Genomic DNA, 23,092 nt, shown 5'->3' with positions numbered 1-23,092 from the left:
AGGTGAATGTGGGCTCAACTTTGACATTGAACAAAAAGTTGGACAAGGTCATGAATGGGAGGAGTCTGCAGGCCAATGGAATTAGGGCAGAATAATAGTTCATCATGGACTAGATGAGCCGAAAGGCTTGATTCTGTGCTGCACTGTTCTCTGGTGACCTCAGGATGGAATGAAGTAATTTCTTCACCTAAGAGATCAGTGAAGCATTTGAATCCTCTATATGGGCACATTTCTCTCATCAGATTGGATATCACTGAGGGAATCACGAGATCTGGATATAGCTCAAAGTTGAAGCGTTACTTTGGCACATTTCACTTTTCCAGGCCAAGTGGTATTATTTTACTACCTGAATCTTGTAAACCACGCATGTTAATTACTGGCAGTACTTTTAACAAGGATTGATCTTTTAGTGTAAATCTGATTTTTCCATGCCAATTTCTGAATGAAGCTGACACATTACTCTGCATGAGTCCGATAGCTTTAGATAAAGGTACAGTATTATTAATGATATTTGTAAGTTACATCAGGTTGAACATACAAAGGTTAGTCATTAGGCACCCATAATTGATACAAGGGCAAAGAAGGTTCATGGGGTCAATTCAAGTGCTCATGAAAGGTTCACAAAGAAGAAAGAATTCATGAAAATCCAGGAACTTTATAAAACCCTGGGAAATTTCTATAGACATGGTGGAAAGTGTGCTGACTGGCTGCATCACGGTCTGGTATGGGGACACCAATATCAGAGCGTAAAGCCCTGCAAAAGGTAGTGGACGCAGCCCAGGACATCACAGGCAAAACCTGCCAACCATCAAGAACATTTACCGGGAACACTGCTGTCGGAGGGCAGCAGCCATCATCAAAGATCCACACAACCCAGCACATACTCTGTACTCGCTGCTGCCATCAGGAAAGAGCTATTAGTGCCACAAGACTCGCACTACCAGGTTCAGGAACAGTTGCTACCCCTCCACCATCATACTCCTCAACAACAAACTCAGTCATGGGACTCATTTAAGGTCTCTGACGTGACTATTCATTTTTTTCATTCTTTCTCTATTGCACAGTTTACATTGTTATCTGTTTACAGTTCTTTATTTGTTCACATGTATAGGATGTGTATTTTTTTGCACTACAGCAAGTGGTCACTTCTGCCTCGCCCGCAGGAAAAAATACCTTAAGGTTGTATATGATGCCATGTATGTACTCTGATAATCTATCTGAAATATAGGAGAGTTTCAGGAAGTCAGTCCACGGGTGGCCCAACATGTGGGCTTTAAATTTAGACATACATCACGGTGTCGGGATCTACCAGCCCATGAGCCTGTGCCACCCAAATACCCCAATTAAACTATGATCCCAGTAAATTTTTGAAGAGTGGGAGGAAACCCACACAGACAAGGGGAAGATTGTACAAACTCCTTACAGATAGCACCAAATTTCAACCCGGGTCACTAACTCCCACCAAGCGTGTTCCTCGCTGTTCCATTAGTAGATATTTTAGAAAAACATTTTAAATCTCACTTCTTTGCAATTAATAATGGCAGAATTAGTAGAAGATTTCAGGGAAAAGTCCTTCCTAAATTTAGAACCATAGAACACAGTCCCCAAACTATTTTTTTGGGCTTATCCCAGATTTGGCACGAAAATTAAAAATATTTATTTATTTTTTTAATTGTAAAAAGTGCAAACAGAACAAAAAGAGCCTAAAAATCTTTTAAAACTGCAAAAAAAAAAGCCAATCAGCACTTTCTGCTGCCAAACGATTCAAGCACTGTATTTCTGCTGTTTCCCACCAAAGGTGCCAAATCTAAAAACCCCGCCACTGATCTGACCAAATCCATACCCCTCCCATCCATGTACCTGTCCTAATTCTTGTATTAAAATTGCTCCCACATTCACCATCTCAGCTTTCAGCTCGTTCCACACTTCCACTCTGTGTGAAGAAGTTCCCCCTAAACCTTTTTCCTTTCACCCTTAACCCATGTCCTCTGGTTTGTATCCCACCTACCCTCAGTGGAAAAAGCCCATCTACATTTACTCAGCCTCCATAGCCCAGAAAGGTAGGGATAGGAGGAAAATGGCAATAGTTATAGGGGATTCAATGGTCAGGAGGACTGATAAGAGATTTTTGTAGACATAATAAAGAAAACCGGATGGTGGTTTGCCTCCCTGGTGCCAGGATGTAACTATGCGTGTCCAGAACGTCCTAAAAGGGGAGGGTAAAGAGCCTGAGGTCGTGGTACATATTGGTACCAATGACATTGGAAGGAAGAAGTGGTCCTGCAGAATGAATATAGGGAGTTAGGTAGGGAGCTTAGAAGGACCACTAAGGGTGTAATCTCTGGATTGCTTCCTGTGCCACATGACAGTGAGGTCAGGAATAGAATCAGGTGGAGGTTAAATACGTGGCTAAAGGGTGGAGTAAGAGACAGGGATTCAAGTTCTTGACCACTGGGATCATTTTAGGGAGAGATGGGACCTATACCGTAATGATGGGTTAGATCTGAATCCCAGAGGGACCAGACTCCTGGCAGGGGCATTTGCTATGGCTGCCAGGGGTGCTTTAAACTGATGGTTAGGGACAGGGGTTCAAGTAAGGGAGGACAGCAGAGAGAGGGTTTGTAGGCAAAGGAAAAAGGCATATTCACATAATTTGGGGGTGGAATGGCAGGAAGGAATAAATAGATGCTACAATGACAATTGTGAGAATGGTAGGCAGAAGGTAGGATGCAGGAGATCTCTGAGATGCAAGGAAGGTGGATGAGCTAAAGGTGTGAATTGTCATGTGGCGTTATGATGTTGTGGCCATTAGCGAGACATGGTTGAAGGAGGGTTGTGACTGGCGTTAAATATTTCAGGATTTTGCTGTTTTAGATGTGACAGAATTGGAGGAGTAAGAGGGGGAGGTCTGGCATTACTTGTCAGGGAAGATATTACAGCAGTGCTGAGAAAAGATGGACTGGAGGGCTCATCGAGGGAGGCAGTGTGGGTAGAACTAAAAAATAAGGGTGAGGTTACCATTATAGGGGTATATTATAGCCTCCAAATGGGGAAAGGGAACTAAAGAGCAAATGTGTTGGTTGGGTATTTCAATTTTCAATTTTCCAAACATAGATTAGGAAACATAGCCTGTAAGAGGGCAGGATGGCTTAGAGTTTATACAATGTGTTCAGGACTGCTTTTTGCAGCCGTATGTGGAGACGCCCATTAGAGAGGAAGCAGTGTTACATCTGTTGTTTGGGAATTAAATAGGGCAGGTGATGGAGGTGAGCGTTGGGGAGATCTTCAGATCCAGTGATTATGGGTCCATTAGCTTTAGAATGATGGAAAGGGATAGGTCAGGTCCGGTCAAAGGTCTTCAAGTGGGGGAAGGTCAGATTTGAAGAAATAAGAAGGGATTTGCAGAGAGTTGTGTGGGCTGATCTTTTTGCCGGAAAGGATGCAGAGGAAAATTGGAGGGTATTTAAAGGTGAGATTTTGAGGATACAGAATTTTTATGTTCCAGTCTGGCCGAAAGGCAAGACCAAAGGTTTAAAGGAGACGTGGTTTTCTAGAAAAATTCGGAAGTTGGTTCAGGATAAGAGGGAGGTCTATGCTAAGTAAAAGATTGAGGAGATGCATGATCGTTACTTAGATTGCAGAAAGAACCTTAAGAGGGAAATTAGAAAGGCAAAAAGAAGGTAATGAGGAGTCCATAGATAATAAAGTGAAAGTAAATCCTATGGGTTTTTACAGATACGTGAATAGTTAAAGGATGGGACCGGTGAACTATGTGAGGAACCATATGAGATGGGGGAGATGTTGAACGATTTTTTTCTCGTCTGTATTCACGAGGAAAAGGAACATTGGGATATGTGAGATAAGTGAGGCAAATGGCTTAGTTATGGAAAGGATAGGGATTAGTAAAGAGAGAGTTTTGGAGCTTCTAGGGTCAATAAAGGTAGATGTCTCCTGGTCCTGATGGGATTTTCCCAGGGCGTTAAGGGAGGTCAGGGAGCAAATAATGATTTTTCAATGATCACTGGAGGAGGGTGTGGTGCTGCGGGATTGGAGGGTTGCAAATGTAGTTCTGTTGTTTAAAAAAGGCACAAAGTGCAGGCTAAGTAATTATTGGCCAGTAAGTTTGACTTCAGTGGTGGGGAAAGTTATGGAGGGTATTCTTTGAGATAGTATGTACAAATATCTGGATAGGCATGGATTGATTAGGGGAACCCAGCATGAGTTTGTGAAAGGAAAATCATGTTTGACAAATCTTGTTGAGTTTTTGGAGGAGGTGACAAGAAAAGTGGATGAAGGTAGGTCAGTTGACATGATCTATTTGGATTTTAGTAAGGCTTTTGATAAGGTTCCGCATGCAAGGTTAGTAAGGAAGGTGCATTCACTAGGGATTAATAGAGAGATGGTGAGATGGATTCAGAGGTGGCTGGAAGATAAACAGCAAAGAATCATGGTGGACAACTGTTTGTCAGGATGGAAGGCTGTGACGAGCGGTGTGCCTCAGGAATCGGTGCTGGATCCCCTTTTGTTTATCATTTATATTAATGATTTGGAGGAGGGGGTAGTTAACTGGGTAGGCAAATATGCAGACGATACAAAAATAGGGGGAGTAGTGGATAGTGAGGAAGGTTTTCTTGAATGACAGAAGGATTTGGTTTTTTTGAAAAAGTGGGCTGAAAAATGGCAGATGAAGGTGGATTCCCATGGTTAAGAAGGCATATGGTATGCTGGTCTTCATAAATCATAGTATAGAGTATAGGAACTGGGAAGTGTTGCTCCAATTGTTTAAGGCATTGGTTAGGCCAGGTTCAGTTCTGGTCTCCAAATTATAGGAAAGATATAGACAAGGTGGAGAGGGTGCAGAGAAGATTTACAAGGATGTTACCTGGCTTACAACATCTAGAGTACAGAGAAAGATGAAGGAGACTGGGTCTTTATTCATTGGAACGTTGACAGCTGAGAGGGGATTTGATAGAAATATTTAAAATTATGAAGGGAGTAGTTAGACTAGACATGAGTAGACCTTTTCCCGAGGGCAGGGAAGGTTGGAACAAGAGGGCACAAGTTAAGGGTAAAGGGGCAAAACTTTAGGAGAAATGTTAGAGGATGCTTCTTCACTCAGAGAGTGGTGGCAGAATGGAATGATCTTCCAGAGGAGATAGTTGCAGCAGGATCCTTTCTGTCATTTAAGAAAAGGTTGGATGTATACATGGATATGAGGGGGTTGGAGGGTTATGGGCGGCGAGTGGGATGGGTGAACTAGTGGAGTGGTTCAAGTGAACTGATGCGGAGTCGAAGGGCCGATATGGCCCATTTCCACTGTGTAAACAGTTATATGGTTATAATTTTAAATACCTCAATCAAATATCCCCTCTTCTACACTCCAGGAAATAAAGTTCTAACCTATTTAGCCTTTCCCTGTAACTCAGTTCTAAAGTCTGGGCAAAATCTTAGCAACACTTCTTTGCACTCATTCTATCTAACTGATATCTTTTCTTTTGTTCGGTGATCAAAACTGCACACAATTATGATCTTAAAGAGTGAAATTTTAATATAAACTTTCAAGTTTCTTCAACATTTTATCAGGGCTTAATCTGCTCTCCATAATAACAGCCTTGGTGCTGGTCGAATCTGTACATGCTAGATTGATGGTTTTTTTTTTACAATACACACCTCTTGAAAGACATGATTTCCTCCGGGTTCGAGATGGCATGCTCCTGGATCTTTCTCACCATCAGAGAACTTTTCTTCACTGCTACATCGTAGCGCTCACTACAGGTCAAGAAGTTCACTTCTTTGTGTTGGAGTTCAGGATCGTTAAGTGCAAGAGTTTCTAAAATACAAAGGAAGTACAGAGGGATCAGTACAGGCAAATCCATTAAACACAAGTCCTAGAGGCCGAATAAGTTAATACCTCCAATCATGGGATCAAACTTTACATTACAGAATTCATTAGACAAAGATGTAGGATCAAAAAAGGCAATTCATCCCATCAAGTCTGCTCTACAATTCGAATATTGGCTGACAAAAGTTTCCTCCCAACTTCTCCCCATATTGATCAGCATCCTTACAACAATAAGCCTCTGCTTTACATATACCTTTTTAAAATGACTTTTAAACAATACAACTGCACCCGCCACTACCACTTCCTCAGTTATTTTCTTCCATGTACCAACCAACTTTTGTGAAGCCAAGCATCTTAACCACACTGTCAACCTTCATTGCCACTTTCAGTGGAATTATGCTCTCTTAAAGTACGAGCTAGGTAATTACAAACCTAGACACCAACATCAGTCATAGGAAGGTCTCTGTAAAAATTTAAAGGTGAAGAATTAATCTACTTTGTAAGGGGCTTTATCAAATATTGCATAAATTTTTTGCGAGATCCTTCTGACTCAGATCAATCAGCATCCTTAGAGAGAAATTGTCAGTTAATACTTTGGGTTCTCTTTATTCAGCAGTCTCTAATCACAATTTTAAATTTCTAATCAGTTATTCTATCAAATTTTTTAGGTGCCTTTTTCAGTAATCAAAGCAACTTCTTGTAAAATAGGGCAAAAGGAATAAACTATCCCATGACAGGATTTGTAAGTGTGATGGAATATTTGGGAATGTTTTTGGGAGACAATTGGTAAAATTAGAGGTTACATACATGCACACACTTTAAAACGGATCTTATTTGAAATACTGAAGAATTCATATTCAGTGACTTTACAGAAACTATGGAGAATGCTATGCACATTTCACAAGTAGGTGCTAATTGAAATGATGTCATGAAATGACTCTCTTGGAAAAACCACCAGAGTCAGGCTGGTTGTGTTGGACATTTTTGCAAGACTTTTGACCTCTCTGCAAAATGCTCTCTCAAAGGTCATTGAGAGGTTTGCTTACCTAAAACAGATGGGAGCAGAAGATTAACTCTATTGTTTGCTGGAGAGGGGCTTTGCAAATGAGAGAGAGGACATGGCTAGCAGTTTTGAATCTGAGATGGAGAGAGACTGAACAGTGTCAGCCAGGAGAAGCTTGTTGGAACTGAAACAGAAGCTCCAGAGTGGTGGATGGCTGGAAATGCTGTCTGTCCAACGTTTCTCTTGGAATAAGTAGAATAGAAAGGAACTCTGTGGTCGCCTGAAAGAAAGAGGTGATCATCTGGACAACCTTGATGGGGCAAGTTTCATTAGCAAGACATTGAGGTGACTAATGGTGATATCTCAGTTGTGGAAATCCTGAAATGACACATCTCTCTGCAAACCTACGAGAACCTTCCTGAGCTGTAAACATTAGCACAAAGCTTGGTGAACTTGATAAATGTTAAATTCTGTGCACAGTATAAAAATTGCCTGCAACCAGTGAACTTGAAAGAATGAGAAGTGAGATTAAACTGTGAACCAAAGAACTTTTCTTAAATTTACACACACATTACACACACATGCGCTTAGAATTAGAAGGGGGGTTAAGATGGGTAGTAAAGTTAATAGAGATAAGTTAAAGTGTGATTGTTTTCAAGTTTAAAGATAATTAAAAACAACTTTTGTTTAAGTAACCATTTGTCATGGTGAATATCTATTGCTGCTGGGTTTTGGGGTCCTTTGGGCTCCTAACATAAGCAACACATTCTGTTATTGAGGATGGCAGAGTGGCGCAGCAAGTAGACGCACTGCCTCACAATGTCAGTGGTCAGAATTTAATTCTGACCTTGAATTTCACATGTTCCCCTTCCCACATCCTGAAGATGCAATGGGAGGTCTTAGGTAAATCAAGGTGAGGGGTAAAAATCAGGGGGAATTAATGAGAATGCAGGGAAAATTAAAATGGGATTACATGTAAATAAGGGCTTGCAGGGTGGTGCAGTTGATCAGGCTGAAGAACTGATTTCTGTGCTGTATCTCTATCACTCAATTGCTGTGTCAAGGCCAATTCCCTTCCATCCTTAGTCACAAATACCTCCAACCACTCACCCCAAAGGCTCAACTACAAGGAATTTAAATGTTGCATACGTCAGTGATTCTCTCTGCTGAAAACCCCACCAATGAGTTTTGAGATTTCTTCAAAACGCAGAGAAAGAAACACAGAGAGCTCAGAGTTCCAAATTTCAACAAAAGCTATTAAATTGCTTTGAAAGCACACAGACTACCATTCATGCTGGTTGGATTATGTTGTTCACTTTATTTGTGCCACCCTCCTCATTGGTAACCTACCCATTTATTTCCAGCCGTTAAGAAAGTGACTGCTAAGGTTTGAACGCACTGCAGATTAACAGAAGTGACGCTGGAGGCAAGATAATCATGACCTCAGCTCCACCTTACTTCAAAAGTAAAACACTAAAGTCTGCAGACACCGTGCTTAAAGTAAAAAACACAAGGCTTGAGAAACTCAGCAGTGTCCTTTATGTAGCAAAGATAAAGACACAAACAATGTTTCGGACTTGAGCCGTTCATCAAGGCATGGAAAAATGGCGGCAAGCATCTGAACAAAATGGTAAGGAAGGGAGGTGTGGGGGTAAGGAACATGTTTGCAAAGGCTCTCCATTCTCCCTCCCTTCCCATCTGTCTTCTTCCCCCACTTGCTGCTGTGCCCTCCTTCCCTCTTCCACCTATTACCTCCTACTGGCCGACATTTTTCTATACCTTGAAACATTGGTTATGTATCTTTATATAAAGGACACTGTTGACCTGCTGAGTTACTCCTACATTGTGATTTTACTCCACCTTACTCCAGTTTACTTTTCTCTGCCTCATAGTATCAGCAGCCCTTGATTGCAAGCAGCAAGGTGACACTGAAGGTGAAGAGGGGGAAGGGAGGTTGCAATCACCTTCTTGGGGGCTCAGATCAAATAACAGCCCCTGATCATTCATCATAGAAGCAACACTTGACCCAGCTCCACACCTGTAAACCCCCATCTGGACAACACATACATGAACCACCCCTTCACACAATTCATCCATCCACCCCACCAACACCCCAACCCCCATTACCATTTTTGCCCTTCTCCTTACTCCACACACCCATGTCCCCCTGACTCCTTGCCCCAAGCCTTATCACCAGCTCCCAGACCCTCCCCAAGCCCCTCACAGCACCCCACCCTTCCCCACTTTCCATAAATCCCACCTTCACCTCCTCCCCACAAAACATTATCATCCCTAATACCTTCACCACCACACCCTATTCTCACCCATCCCTCCCACTCTCTTCCCTACCCCTCTCCTTCACCAACCCCATTCATTCCTTCTCCAGCCACTCAATTCCCATCTCCCACCTCACTTCTCCTCCCACCCTTCATCTTCCAATCCCCACCTCTTCTCTCCCACCTCCCCCTCTCTCCAACCCACCTGCCCCACCCCTCACCCCAACCCATCTCCCTCCCTCCCCTCTCTCCCTCCCTTCCCCTCACTCCTCCTCTCCCTTGTCTCTCACCCCCTCCTCCCCTTCCTCCCATCCCCCTACCTCTCCCCTCTCCCTTCTATCCCCTTCTCTACCCCTCCCTCCTATCCCATCCTTCACCCCCCTCCCCCTTAACCCCCATCTCTTTCCCTCTCCCACATACCCTCCCTCCCTCCTCTCCTCTCCTTTCCCTTCCCCTCCCTCCCTCCCTCTCTCCCCCCTCCCTCCCTCTCTCTCCCCTCCTCCCTCCCTCTCTCTCCCCCCTCCCTCCCTCTCTCCCCCCCCTCCCTCCCTCTCTCCCCTCCTCCCTCCCTCTCTCCCCTCCTCCCTCCCTCTCTCCCCTCCCCCATGCTCTCACCGATCTCCCTGCGGCGCCGAGTTTTCTCGGGCCCCCCGTCCAGGAGGTGGGTCAGCCTCTCGGTGTGGAACGAGGCCGACTCCCGCTCCCTGCGGAGGTCCGCGTTCATAGCTCCAACTCCAGCTTCGGCCGCGAATCCCAGCGTGCCCCACGCCCGCCTTCCCACTCCCGGCGCATGCTCACTTTCCTCCACCGCTGGGCGGGGCTCCACTTAAAGGGGCAATGCCTCCCTCAGCCAGGGTGGGGACTGGAGCCGTCCTTAAACGGGCAAACCATGACAGTGTAACACAGAATATTACAGCGTAGCACGAGCTCTTCAGCCCACAACGTGGTGCTGACCCCTCCAAGTCAACTCCACAACAATCTAGTTCTTCCTAACTTCACTCCCAGAACTGTTTCACCTTGTATTTGTGTGTGTGCGAGTTCTTAGACAACATGAGGCTGCACATCTCCATTACAGCTCTTGCAAATGTGGCAGACAAGCCTAACTAATCAAGCATTGCAACCATGATCACTATTGTGAGAGATGGGAAAATTGATCTAAAATTATGAACATGGAAGAAACTAAAGTTCATCAGTAAAATGGCTGTAACCAGTTCAAACAGGATAAGCTTGGGGCTTAGGATGCAGGAAAGCAGAGTCAGCACGATTAACATAAGAATCTTCTAGTCTTTGTGACAAGACCATAGGACTAAGATAAGGAATGGTAAGGTACAATAGAATGTAGGAAGTTGAGGTAGTCTGGATCAGATAAGGGTCTCCTAGCCCTGGACAGAAGTACCAAGTCATACATTTCTAATTAGCTAACCATACACAGATTTATACATATGAAATTAGCCAACCCTAGACAGGATGAGTCAACTCTGCATATCAAGAGACTGTAGCCCAGAGAATCAGGAAGGTGTGAATAAGGACAATGACATGATGGGGCACCCACAGGATACCCCCTGGTCCTCCAAGTGTACTGAAACTGCACGTAGGCAGGAAGGATTACCTATGCCAAACCCATCCAGGGGGGCAGAAGAATGTAAGGGGGGGGGAATTTTGATACTGAAATTGACTGTATAAAAGTTGGATGAGCCCCAGTATGTGTGTGTATTCCCAGGGTAAGGGGAAGCACCCAACTTTGCATTGTTGTAGTAATAAATGTTCTTTGTTCTCAATTTTTGTCTCGAGCAATTTCTTTAAAGGTACTTTAATTCCTAACAAATGGGGGCTCGTCCGGGATCACACTCCCTCCACTGACAGAGTGCCCCGACGACGAGTGTAGGTGCACCCCGGCTGATTCAGCTGGACTCACGGGCGACGGGTGGCTGGTCAGTGGAAGAAGCGAGTGATATCCGAGAAGAGGCATTGAGAACAAACGGCGGAAGGACGCGCGCTAGAGCAGTACTGCCAGAACTCGGTAAGAGTATTTTACTTGTTCCTAAGCATGGGAATAGCGGGCAGTAGAGATGAGAGTCCTGACACAGGACGTGACCACCATATAGCTACGTACAGCCCGCTTGGGTTGATGTTATCTGAGTGGGGCACAGGAAAGACCCGCGGTAAAGACAAACTGACGATGGTCAGGTATTGTTGTAATGAATGGGTTAAATACCCGGTTAAAGGGAGCTCCGTGTACTGGCCAAAATTCGGATCCGAGGATGAATGGATGTGTGAAGCTTTGAACTTATGGCTCTATCAAAACCAGCCAGACAATGTTGAGAGCAGGGAATATGCAGCCTGCTGGCTCAAGGGATCCATTGAACAGCTGGTTTTGAATGAGAAAGAATTCAGGAATAAGAGAGAGGAGGAACCTCTTGTCCCTGAACCACAGGGTTGGGATGTGTTACATTCCCTCCCTCCACCCTATGTTCCTCCTATGCCAACTCCTATCTTTCCTCCCCCTCCTATTACCTACCCTTCTGCACCTCCCCCTCCTCCTCCCCTACCACTAGAGAAGAGAGAGGAGAACCAGAGTGGTATGGTGACTCGCTCACAAAGCGCTCGATTACCACCTCCGTTAACAGTAGAGGTAGAGCATTGTTACTCAGAACAGCGTGAGACCCCTCAGGAAGAAGTGGCAGAACCCTGCGATGTATTCCTCAGGGAACAGGAACACAAATCAAAGAAACCAGAAATTAGCTGGATGCGACCCCTACGGGAGGTTCCCGTAGGAGAAGGTCTTGGGTTCGTAAATGTGCCCCTGACCAGCACTGAAGTACGTAATTTTAAGAAAGAATTAATCTCCCTGATAGAAGATCCCCAGGGATGTGCCGAACAGTTAGACCAATTTTTGGGACCAAATTTGTATACTTGGGAGGAATTAACAGCCATTTTTAAAACCTTGTTTACCTTAGATGAGCGGGGAATGATCCGACAGGCAGGCATTAAAGCATGGGATAAGGAACACCAAGGGGGACACGAGGCGATCCCTGGAGAAGCCAAATTCCCTCTCACAAAACCTAATTGGGACAAAAATACCAGTGCTGGCCGCACACTGATGGAGGAATATAGGATAAATTTGATCAGAGGAATCAAGGATTCTGTCCCCAAAGGACAGAACTTTAAAAAAGCCTTTGAGGTTCCCCAAGGTCCTGAGGAGACCCCCTCTGCATTTCTCAATAGATTGCGCACGGCAATTCAACAATACGGGGGTCTCGACATAGAATCCCCAGCAGGGGAGCAATTGGTTCTAACGGGTTTCGTTACCAACTCAGCCCCAGACATCCGAAGAAAGTTACAAAAGACAGAAAATTGGCATGAGCAAGGAATTACCCAGTTACTGCAGATTGCTCAGAGAGCATTTGTACAGAGGGCAGAGGATAAACAAAAAGGGAAAGCTAAAATTCTATTACAGACAGTTAAAGGAATAGTAGCTGACCACCACCAAAAAGAGGGGAGCCAAGGGTGGGGAGGTGGAGACCCCAGCAGGTGGAGGAGTAGAGGAGGATTCCGGGGACGACGTATGCCCCCTAGAAATTTTGGGAAAGATTGGGAAACGGGACCCCTCATTTGTTTTCATTGTAAAAAGGAAGGGCACTTTAAAAAGGAATGCCCACTGCGAGCAATGGACACACGTTCCTATGCCTTGATGGAAGCTGATCACGAATAGGGGGGTCACGGTTCTCAATTAATACATACCGTGGGGCTGCAAGGAGAACCGTTAGTTAATTTATGCATAGGACCTCACAGGGATAAGATGACATTTCTGGTCGATTCTGGAGCTGCCCGATCTAGCGTTCTATACCAACCGAAGGGGGTGAAAATAGAAGGGACAGTTACAGTTTCTGGGGTAGGAGGTCGAGACTTTCCAGTCCCGGTATTGCGAGAAGTCAGTATTCAAATGGGAGATAAGATCATAATTGAGGATCTTCTATTACTTCCCCAAGCCGGAGTATGCTTGCTAGGGAGGGATCTACAGGACCAATTGGCTATCGGTACTCGACCTCTACAATCAGGCATTGGAGTTCAATTCTATGTTTTAAACGAAGAAGATCGCAAACTAATAAATCCAAGAGTATGGGCAGGGAAGGGAAATAGAGGAATCCTTGATATTCCTCCGCTACAAGTCACGCTAAAAGATCCTCAACGAATTGTTAGACAGAAACAGTACCCAATTCCGATGGCTGGCCGGAAAGGCTTACAGCCCGTAATTGACCAGTTGATTCAAGACGGTATACTCGAACCCTATATGTCTCCCTTTAATACCCCGATTTTACCTGTTCAAAAGCCAGACGGCAATTACCGCCTAGTACAGGACATGAGGGAGCTTAACAAATTCATTCTTGCCAGTCACCCGGTTGTACCCAACCCGTATACCATCATGAGTAAAATTGACCCCCATAATCAATGGTTTAGTGTCATTGATTTAAAGGATGCATTCTGGACTTGTCCATTGGCCACAGAAAGCAGAGACATGTTCGCCTTTGAATGGGAGAACCCCTTTACTGGCCGTAAAAACCAATACCGGTGGACAGTCCTTCCCCAAGGCTTTACCGAATCGCCCAATTTATTTGGTCAAGTCTTAGAGCGGGTATTAGATGAAGCTCCTAAGATAGAAAATTGCCAACTCATACAGTATGTGGATGACTTGCTAATTACTGCAAGAACACAGGAATTAGCTAAAGATTTTACAGTGGCACTTTTAAACTTTCTGGAGAAGAAAGGTCTGAGAGTCAGTGAGTCTAAATTACAATTTATGCAAACCGAGGTCAAATACTTAGGTCATCTAGTTAGTCAAGGAACCAGGAAAATTAGCCCAGAAAGAATAACTGGTATTATACAGATCCCCCCTCCCAAAAATGCTCAAGAACTCAGGAAATTCCTCGGGTTAGTGGGATTCTGTAGAATATGGATAGAGAATTATTCGATTCTGGTCAAATTTCTTTATGATAAGATTTCCAGTATAAGACCCGAAACCCTTGACTGGACGGATGAAGAGATTGAAAAATTCAACTTTGTTAAACGGTGCCTAACGAGTGCCCCAGTTTTAGCGCTGCCCGACCTAAACAAAACCTTTGATTTGTACACTAATACCAAAGCTGGAACAGCCACCGGCGTGCTCACACAGAGCAAGGCTGGCTATAGACAACCAGTGGCTTTCCTGTCAAAGCTTTTAGACCCCGTTTGTCGCGGCTGGCCAGAATGTATACAAGCCGTCGCAGCCACTGCAATTTTGGTGGAAGAAGGATGAAAGATTACTTTCGGTGCCCCTATGACAGTGCATACCCCTCATACAGTCCGCAATATTCTATTACAGCGGGCTGGAAGGTGGCTCACGGATTCGAGAATCCTAAAATACGAAACGATATTAATGGACAGCAATGATTTGACCTTAATTACAACCAAAACTCTCAACCCAGCAGCCTTCCTCATCTCCCCAGCTAATGACCAGCCTTTGGACAGTTTAGAACATTCGTGCTCAGAGGTTATCGACTTACAAACAAAAATTAGGGAAGACCTAACCGATGTCCCTTTAACTGAAGGGGAAAAACTGTTTATTGATGGTTCTTCACGTTGTATTGCAGGAACCCGCTATAGCGGGTATAGCGTAGTGGACGGTAAACAGGAACTGGTGATCGAAGCTGGTCGCCTCCCCGGCCATTGGTCAGCACAATCCTGTGAGTTATATGCCCTCTGTAGAGCACTCCATGAACTAGAGAACAAGGTAGGAACGATCTACACTGATTCTAAATATGCTTTTGGGGTAGTCCATACCTTCGGTAAGATATGGAAGGAAAGAGGGATGATAACTGGCAAAGGACAAAAGTTAGCTCATGAACAGTTAATTACCCAATCCTTGGAGGCTTTAGCACTCCCGTCCGATATTGCCATTGTACATGTGCGTGGACATCAGACTGGTAACAGTCCTGAAGCTAGAGGAAACAGGCAGGCTGATGCAGCTGCCAAACAGGCGGCATTAGCAGAAAAGATTCATTTATACCAGCTACTACCCACGCCAATAGAGATTAAAAAGAATCCCATCTTTACACGGGAAGAAGAGGTCGCAATGAGAGATCAGGGATTTTGCCAGACTGCCGACGGGTTGTGGTGGACAGTAGACGGACGGCAAGTTATTAACAAAGCCATAGCCCGCCAAATCATAGATCAGTTACATCAACAAACACATTGGGGAACCCAGTCCCTTATAGATGCTTTTACACGTTCCCTTCACTGCCTTGGCATATACAATATTACTAAATCTGCTACTCGATCTTGTCCCATTTGTCAAAGGGTTAATAAGAAATCGATGCGCCAAGTAATACCTGGCGGTCGCGACATTGCCGTTCGCCCGTTCCAGCGCATACAAATAGACTTTACTGAACTTCCTAAGATTGGCATTTACAAATTTCTCCTTGTCATGGTCGATCATTTCACAAGATGGGTTGAAGCTTTTCCTACCCCGAATGATCGTGCCAACACTGTCATCCGAATACTTATTGAATGTGTCATTCCACGATACGGTATGATGCAGACCATTGATTCAGATAGAGGTACGCATTTCACCTCTAAGATTCTACAGGGTGTCTGCAAGAACTTAGGAATAGAATGGCAACTACATACCCCATGGCATCCCCAAAGTTCGGGGCGAGTCGAACGTATGAATCAAACATTGAAACTCCAACTCACTCGACTTCATGAAGAAACTGGTCTGTCCTGGATTAAATCATTACCGTTAGCGCTGATTAGAATTCGGACAGCACCTCGTAAAGACCTCGCAGTCTCACCGTATGAGATGATGTTTGGACTCCCATTTATGGGGTACCACACTGATTCTCCCATTCCTGAAGCTAATGACCAATACATTTCTAAATTTTTACGAGGACTTTCTACTTCCATCCAAGATTTAAAGCAAAAAGGACTCTTAGCCCAAACACCACCCTTAGACTTTCCTATACATTCTATTAAACCTGGTGATTGGGTTTATGTAAAAGCATGGCAAGAAGATCAACTAAAACCTGCCTGGGATGGTCCCTTCTGTGTACTTTTAATTACAGACACCGCAGTAAGAACAAGAGAGAAAGGCTGGACCCACATTCAAAGAGTTAAACCAGCTTCTGAACCACAACACCACGACACACAGATCCAAACCCCAACCTGGCGTGCAGTTCCTCATCCATCAGACCTGAAACTTACACTGCGCCGTGACAAAGTGCCGTAATGTTACTTGTTTTTTTTTGGTTTATTCAGTTATTGTTGTATTTTTATTGCTGTTTTCAATGAGCTTTACATTTATTGTGGTTTATTCAGTTATTGTTGTATTTTATTGCTGTTTTCAATGAGCTTTACATTTATTGTGGTTTATTCAATTATTGTTGTATTTTAATGCTGTTTTCAATGAGCTTTACAGTTATGGTGGTTTATTCAGTTATTGTTGTATTTTAATGCTGTTTTCAATGAGCTTTACAGTTATGGTGGTTTATTCAGTTATTGTTGTATTTTAATGCTGTTTTCAATGAGCTTTACAGTTATGGTGGTTTATTCAGTTCTTGTTGTATTTTAATGCTGTTTTCAATGAGCTTTACAGTTATGGTGGTTTATTCAGTTCTTGTTGTATTTTATTGCTGTTTTTAATGAGCTTTACATTTATTGTTCATTGTTGTTTACTCATTTTTTTGGAATATTGTTCGTTAATGTTTTAAGTCCCCCTGGAATAGGGGCAGCAGAGGTTACAATTGGGCTCCTTTAGAATGTAGACAGGGCATAGATTTAATGTATAGTCATAGTGGGATATAAGGGATCCCAATACGGACCAGGGGAACTGAACAGCTTTAGTGGAGTACATCTAATTTGTATCGTAGCCTACACAGGTATTAGAGACAAGAGTTTTGAGGCGATAGCACAAAGGACATGGTGGGACAAAGACAGACAGAATGGTAGTCAGGATTGTACATGTAGCAGAGAGAGAGAGAGATGATACATATGCTAATGTTAGCAGACAAGCTGCAACACACAGTTAAATCACAAGAAACAATCCCCTCCCCAGCTTGGTCACTTTTCATCACCCCGTGAAGGGGAGCACCAGTTACCAACAACGTGAGCTGCTTGACACTTTAATATCAGGCTCCAAACAGCCTTCGGAAATCGGTGGCCCTAGGGTTCGGGGCTGAAGAGGACATCAGATACTAGCCACAATTCAACGGAACCGCCTGACTACTGCTACTCGTTCGCTGCTGAAAGCAGCGCTTCTCACAGGCTGCTACTCGTTCGCTGCTGAAGGCAGCGTCTCTCACAGACTTCGTCAGGACAACGCTTACAAAAGTCGGGTGGTTCAAAGACACTGCTTCAATGTTTCAACGTGTGGGATGGACTAGACTCTTTACTGAGAACTGGAGCCTGATACTCGAAACCCTAATAAGCAGCTGGACTCGCTACTCTGACCTTCATGGTGCTCCCCTACCTAAAGACTTTACACAGACATTACAATTCGGTTATTGACCAGCTGGGTAAAACTACACCTTACACTTGAAAGATCAGTGTTACTGATCTAAAAGAAAAGTGAGGAAAGGGGGGGGGGGGGGGGGGATCAGTCACACTGACACTAGTAACCAAAGATCAGTAACACTGATCATGGTGAAAGATCAGTATTACTGATCTAAAAGAAAAGTGAGGATTGTGAGAGATGGGAAAATTGATCTAAAATTATGAACATGGAAGAAACTAAAGTTCATCAGTAAAATGGCTGTAACCAGTTCAAACAGGATAAGCTTGGGGCTTAGGATGCAGGAAAGCAGAGTCAGCACGATTAACATAAGAATCTTCTAGTCTTTGTGACAAGACCATAGGACTAAGATAAGGAATGGTAAGGTACAATAGAATGTAGGAAGTTGAGGTAGTCTGGATCAGATAAGGGTCTCCTAGCCCTGGACAGAAGTACCAAGTCATACATTTCTAATTAGCTAACCATACACAGATTTATACATATGAAATTAGCCAACCCTAGACAGGATGAGTCAACTCTGCATATCAAGAGACTGTAGCCCAGAGAATCAGGAAGGTGTGAATAAGGACAATGACATGATGGGGCACCCACAGGATACCCCCTGGTCCTCCAAGTGTACTGAAACTGCACGTAGGCAGGAAGGATTACCTATGCCAAACCCATCCAGGGGGGCAGAAGAATGTAAGGGGGAGGGCATTCTGATACTGAAATTGACTGTATAAAAGTTGGATGAGCCCCAGTATGTGTGTGTATTCCCAGGGTAAGGGGAAGCACCCAACTTTGCATTGTTGTAGTAATAAATGTTCTTTGTTCTCAATTTTTGTCTCGAGCAATTTCTTTAAAGGTACTTTAATTCCTAACACTTGTAACAGCAGAGCAGGAAAGGAAGGGAACAGGTGATGGGGAAAGAACAAGCTGGTCTCCCAGAGCAGTGTAGTGACCTCAACAGGCATAACTCACCCCTGAGGCTCTGACCAGGTCAATGGCAGGTGGTGAAAGTGTGGCACCAACATTGTGTTTAAAGAAGTAGTATCCACCACATTAATCATGGACACTGAGAAGTACCGTACTGGCCCCAAAGTAGGACAACCACCTCTGAAATCAGGCCCCTCAGTAACAAACTCAATTAGGGATGCATTTAAGGACTCTTACTTTTGCACTTTATTGATTTTTCCCTCCCTATATTGCACAGTCAGTTTGTTTACATTTCTTTATTTGTTTGCATGTTCACGATGAGTCAGTTTTTTTTGTACAGCAATAAGTAGTAATTCTATCTCACCCACATGAAAAAGAATCTCAAGGTTGTATTTGATGTCATGTGTGTTCTCCATCCCCACACTCCCTCCACCCCAATACGTCCTCTGTCTCTTCATCCCCGCACTCCCTCAATCATCTCCACTCTCCTACCATCCCCTCATCCCTCTGTCCCCACACTCCCTCCATCACCACACTCCCTCCATCCCCACACTCCCTCCATCCCCACACTCCCTCCCTTCCACACTCCCTCCATCCCCACTCTCCCTCCATCCCCATAGTTCCTCCATCCCCACAATCTCTCTATGCCCACACTCCCCCATACCCACACTCCCTCCATCCCTACACTCACTCCATCCCCACCCCTCCATCCTCACACTCTCTTCATTCCCACACTCTCTCCATCCCCACACTCACTCTATCCTCACACTTCCTCTACCCCCTCTTCCTTTATCCTCACACTCACACCATCACCAACCCCTCCATCCCCAAACTCCCTCCATCCCCACCTTCCCATCATCAGTCCACACACACCCTCTGACCTCACACTCTCTCCATCTCCACACTCCCTCCATCCTCACACTCACTCCCTCCACCCCTATTCATTCCTGAACTTCCTCTGTCTCTCCATCCCTGCACTCCCTCCATCATTCCATACCCACCCACTCACCATCCCCTCATCCCTCCGTCCCCACACTCCCTCCATTCCCACAGTTCCTACATCCCCCACTCCCTACATCCCCACACCCCCTCTATCCCCAAACTCCCTCTGTCCCCACACCCCTTCTATCGATCGCCACACTCCCTCCGTCACCACACTCCCTCCGTCCCCACACTCCCCCATCCCAGCACTCACTCCATCCTCACCCTCTGTCCCCACACTCCATCCCCACACTCCTTTCATCCCCACACTCCCTCCATCCCAACACTTTTTCCATCTCCAACTCCCTCCATTCCCACATTCACTACATCCTCACACTCCCTCCATCGCCACATTCCCTCCATTCTCACACACCCTCTATCCCCACACTCCCTCCGTCCCCACATTTCCCGTCCCAACATTCACTCCATCCTCACCCTCCATCCTCACACTCCCTCCATCCACACACACCATCCAATCCCACACTCTCCCCATTCTCACAATCCCTCTGTTCTCACACTCCCTCCATCTCCACAATCTCTCCATCCCCACACTCCCTTCAACCTCACACTCTCTCCATCCCACACTCCCTCCATCCACACTCTCCCACCATCCCCACATTCCCTCCATCCACACATTCACTCCATCCCCACACTTCCTCCATCTCCACACTCCCCCATCCTCACACTTCCTCTATCCCCAAACTCCCTCTGTCTCCACACCCCTTCTATCCATCACCACACTCCCTCCGTCCCCATACTCCCCCGTCCCAACACTCACTCCATCCCCACACAATTTCTCCTCACCCTCCATCCCCACATTCCCCCGACCCCATCTCACTCCATCCTCACCCTCCATTCCCACACTCCCTCCATCCTCGCACACAATCCTTCCTCACACCCCCTCTGTCCTCACACTACCTCTCTCCACACATACCCCATCCCCATCTCACTCCTTCCCCACACTCACTCCATCCTCCCTCTCCATCTCCACACTCCCTTCATCCTCACACTCCCTCTCACACTCCCTCTGTCTCCACATTCCCTCCATCCCCACACACCCTCTCACTCCCTCCATCCCCATACTCCCTCCGTCCCCACACTCTCTCCATCCCAACACCCTCCATCCCCACACTCCCTCCATTCCCACACTCACTCCGTCCCCACCCCCTCCATCCCCACACTCTCTCCATCCCCACACTCTCTTCATCGCCACACTTCGTCCATCCCCATACTCCCTCCGTCCTCACACTTCCTCTGTCCCCCACTTCCTCCATCCTCTCACTCACTCCATCCCCAACCCCTGTCCCCACACTCCCTCCATCCCCATACTCCCTCCATCCCCACACTCCCCCATCCCCACACTACCTCCCATCCACACTCCCTCCATTCCCACTCTCCCTCCATCCCCATAGTCCCTCCATCCCCATAATCCCTCTACCCCTACACTCCATTCTCACACTCCATCCCCACAATCGCTTCATCCTCACACTCTCTCTATCTTCACACTCCCTCCGTCCACACACCCTCCATCCCCAATCTCGCACCATCCCCTCATCCTTCCATCCCAATACTTCCTCTGTTGTCACACCCCCTCCGTCCCCACACTCTCTCCTTTCCTACAATCCCTCCATCACCACCCTCTCTTCATTCCCACACTCCCTCCATTAAAAATCATGCAAAAAATGAGAAACATAATATTAAATGTCACTGACAGTTGAGGTCCCAATATTGCTTAAAATTGACAAAACCCACAGAATCGGCAGAATCGGCAGAATTGACAGAATCGTCTGAATCGGCAGAATCAACTAAACCAGCAGAATCGGCAGAATTGGCAGAATCGGCAAAATCGACAGAATTGACAATCTCCGATGGGTTAAGGGACCTTTAAATATCTCCTGCAGGTACCACAACAACTCCTGCAGGTAAAACAACAACAACTCCTTCAGGTGCAACAACAACTCCTGCAAGTACAACAACAACTCTAGCAACAACAACAACAACTCCAGCAGCGATAACAACAACTCCAGCAGGAACAACAACAACTCCTGCAGGTACAACAATAACAACTCCAGCAGATGCAACCACTCCAGCAGGTTCAACTACAACTCCAGAAGGTATAACAACAACTCCAACTCGTACAACAACAACTCCAGCAGGTACAACAGCAACTCAACAGATACAACAGCCTCAACAGTGGACCATGAACCAAGTAAAGAAGACCCAACTATGTGGATAGAGAAGTGGGGGGGGGGGGGGGAGCTACAGGTCAAGCTGAGAAGCTGGGACCTGAGGCTTCTGCTCCCTTCCATCCCCCTGTCCAAACGTATAGTCCTTGTAGACGAACAGACTTCAATATCAGGGTGACATCAGAAAGTGCTGTGTGATGTGCTTTACAGAAACATGGTTAAACATGGACATTTTGGACATGGCGCTGCAGCCTGTGGGCTGCACCCTCCACTGAGCTGACCAGACACCAGCATCATGAAAAACCATCATCATCAAATTATCAAATTATCGTGGTCACTGTCCCAGTCCTGCTCCCCCGACCTGCAACATCTGGCAATCAAGAGTCGCCCATTCTACCTGCCGAGGGAGTTCACCTCACAATATATATTCCGCCCCAGGCTAATGTCAGGCTGGCACTGGTGGGACTGAGGACTGTAGAGGACTTCAATCAGGCCAACCTGAAGAAGTCTTTAATGAACTACCACCAACACGTCACATGTGAGACCAGAGGAACCAACATACTCAACCACTGCTCCACCACCATGAAGAACACCTACCCACCATGACCGCATTTCAGCAAGTCTGATCACCTGGCTGTACTTCTACTCCCAGTCTACACACAGAGACTGAGGACCACAACACCAGTGGTGAAGGGAGGGAAAATATGGTTGAGGGAGGAGAAGGAGCATCTGCAAGATTTCTTTGAATTGGTGGGCTGGAACATATTTAAGATCTCAGACTTGAATGAAGAAACAACATGTGTCACCGACATCATCAAGACCTGCCTGGATGAATGTGTGCCCATGTGCAAATACTGGATGCTCCCCAACAGAAGCTCTGGATGAATCAGAGAATCCACAACCTGCTGAGGGTGAGAAAAAGGACATTTAAGAATGATTGAGATCTTTACAAGGTCCAGGTATGACCTGCAAATGGCCATCTCTGAAGCAAAGTGGCAACTCCAGAGGAAGCTAGAGACAGAGACAGATACACGCCAGCTATAGCAGGGAGTGCAGTACATTACAGCCTACAAAGTGAGGGCGAATACTTGGCTGCGATGCTTCATTACGTGATCTTCTTCTATTCCTACTTTGAGAAGAAGAACCAAACAATGCAGACTATGCTGAGGATCCTCTGATATCTGTCTCTGAGGGCGATGTCAGAACATCAAGAAAGTGAATCAGGCCCTGATAGGGGACCTGGTAGGGGACTGAAAACCTGCACCAACCAACTAGCTGGAGTGTTCACAGACATTTTCAACCTCCCATTGTTGCAGTCAGAGGTTCCCAGCTGCTTCAAAAGGCCAT

General features: G+C 45.5%; 1 protein-coding gene across 4 annotated transcripts in view; it reads right to left on the bottom strand.

Annotated features, from left to right (window-relative positions):
* The window catches only part of acox1 (acyl-CoA oxidase 1, palmitoyl), an 80,825-nt gene extending 70,910 nt beyond the window's left edge, over positions 1-9,915 (bottom strand). For 2 of the 4 annotated variants that reach the window (XM_069928997.1, XM_069928999.1), the window contains exons 1-2: positions 9,737-9,915; positions 5,671-5,830 (exon numbers count right to left, since the gene is read on the bottom strand). In XM_069928997.1, coding sequence (XP_069785098.1) covers positions 5,671-5,830; positions 9,737-9,845 — 269 coding nt within the window. In that variant the 5' untranslated portion in view covers positions 9,846-9,915. Of the gene's footprint in view, positions 1-5,670; positions 5,831-9,736 lie in introns of those variants that run through there. The other 2 variants (XM_069928998.1, XM_069929000.1) reach the window with 2 other exon arrangements.
* Positions 9,916-23,092: the final 13,177 nt, after the last annotated feature.

Source organism: Narcine bancroftii, chromosome 3 (genome assembly GCF_036971445.1).
Source record: "Narcine bancroftii isolate sNarBan1 chromosome 3, sNarBan1.hap1, whole genome shotgun sequence".
Classification (NCBI taxonomy): Eukaryota; Metazoa; Chordata; class Chondrichthyes; order Torpediniformes; family Narcinidae; genus Narcine; species Narcine bancroftii.
Note: the sequence above shows the minus strand (reverse complement) of the source record. Positions and strands in the feature narration are given on the sequence as shown.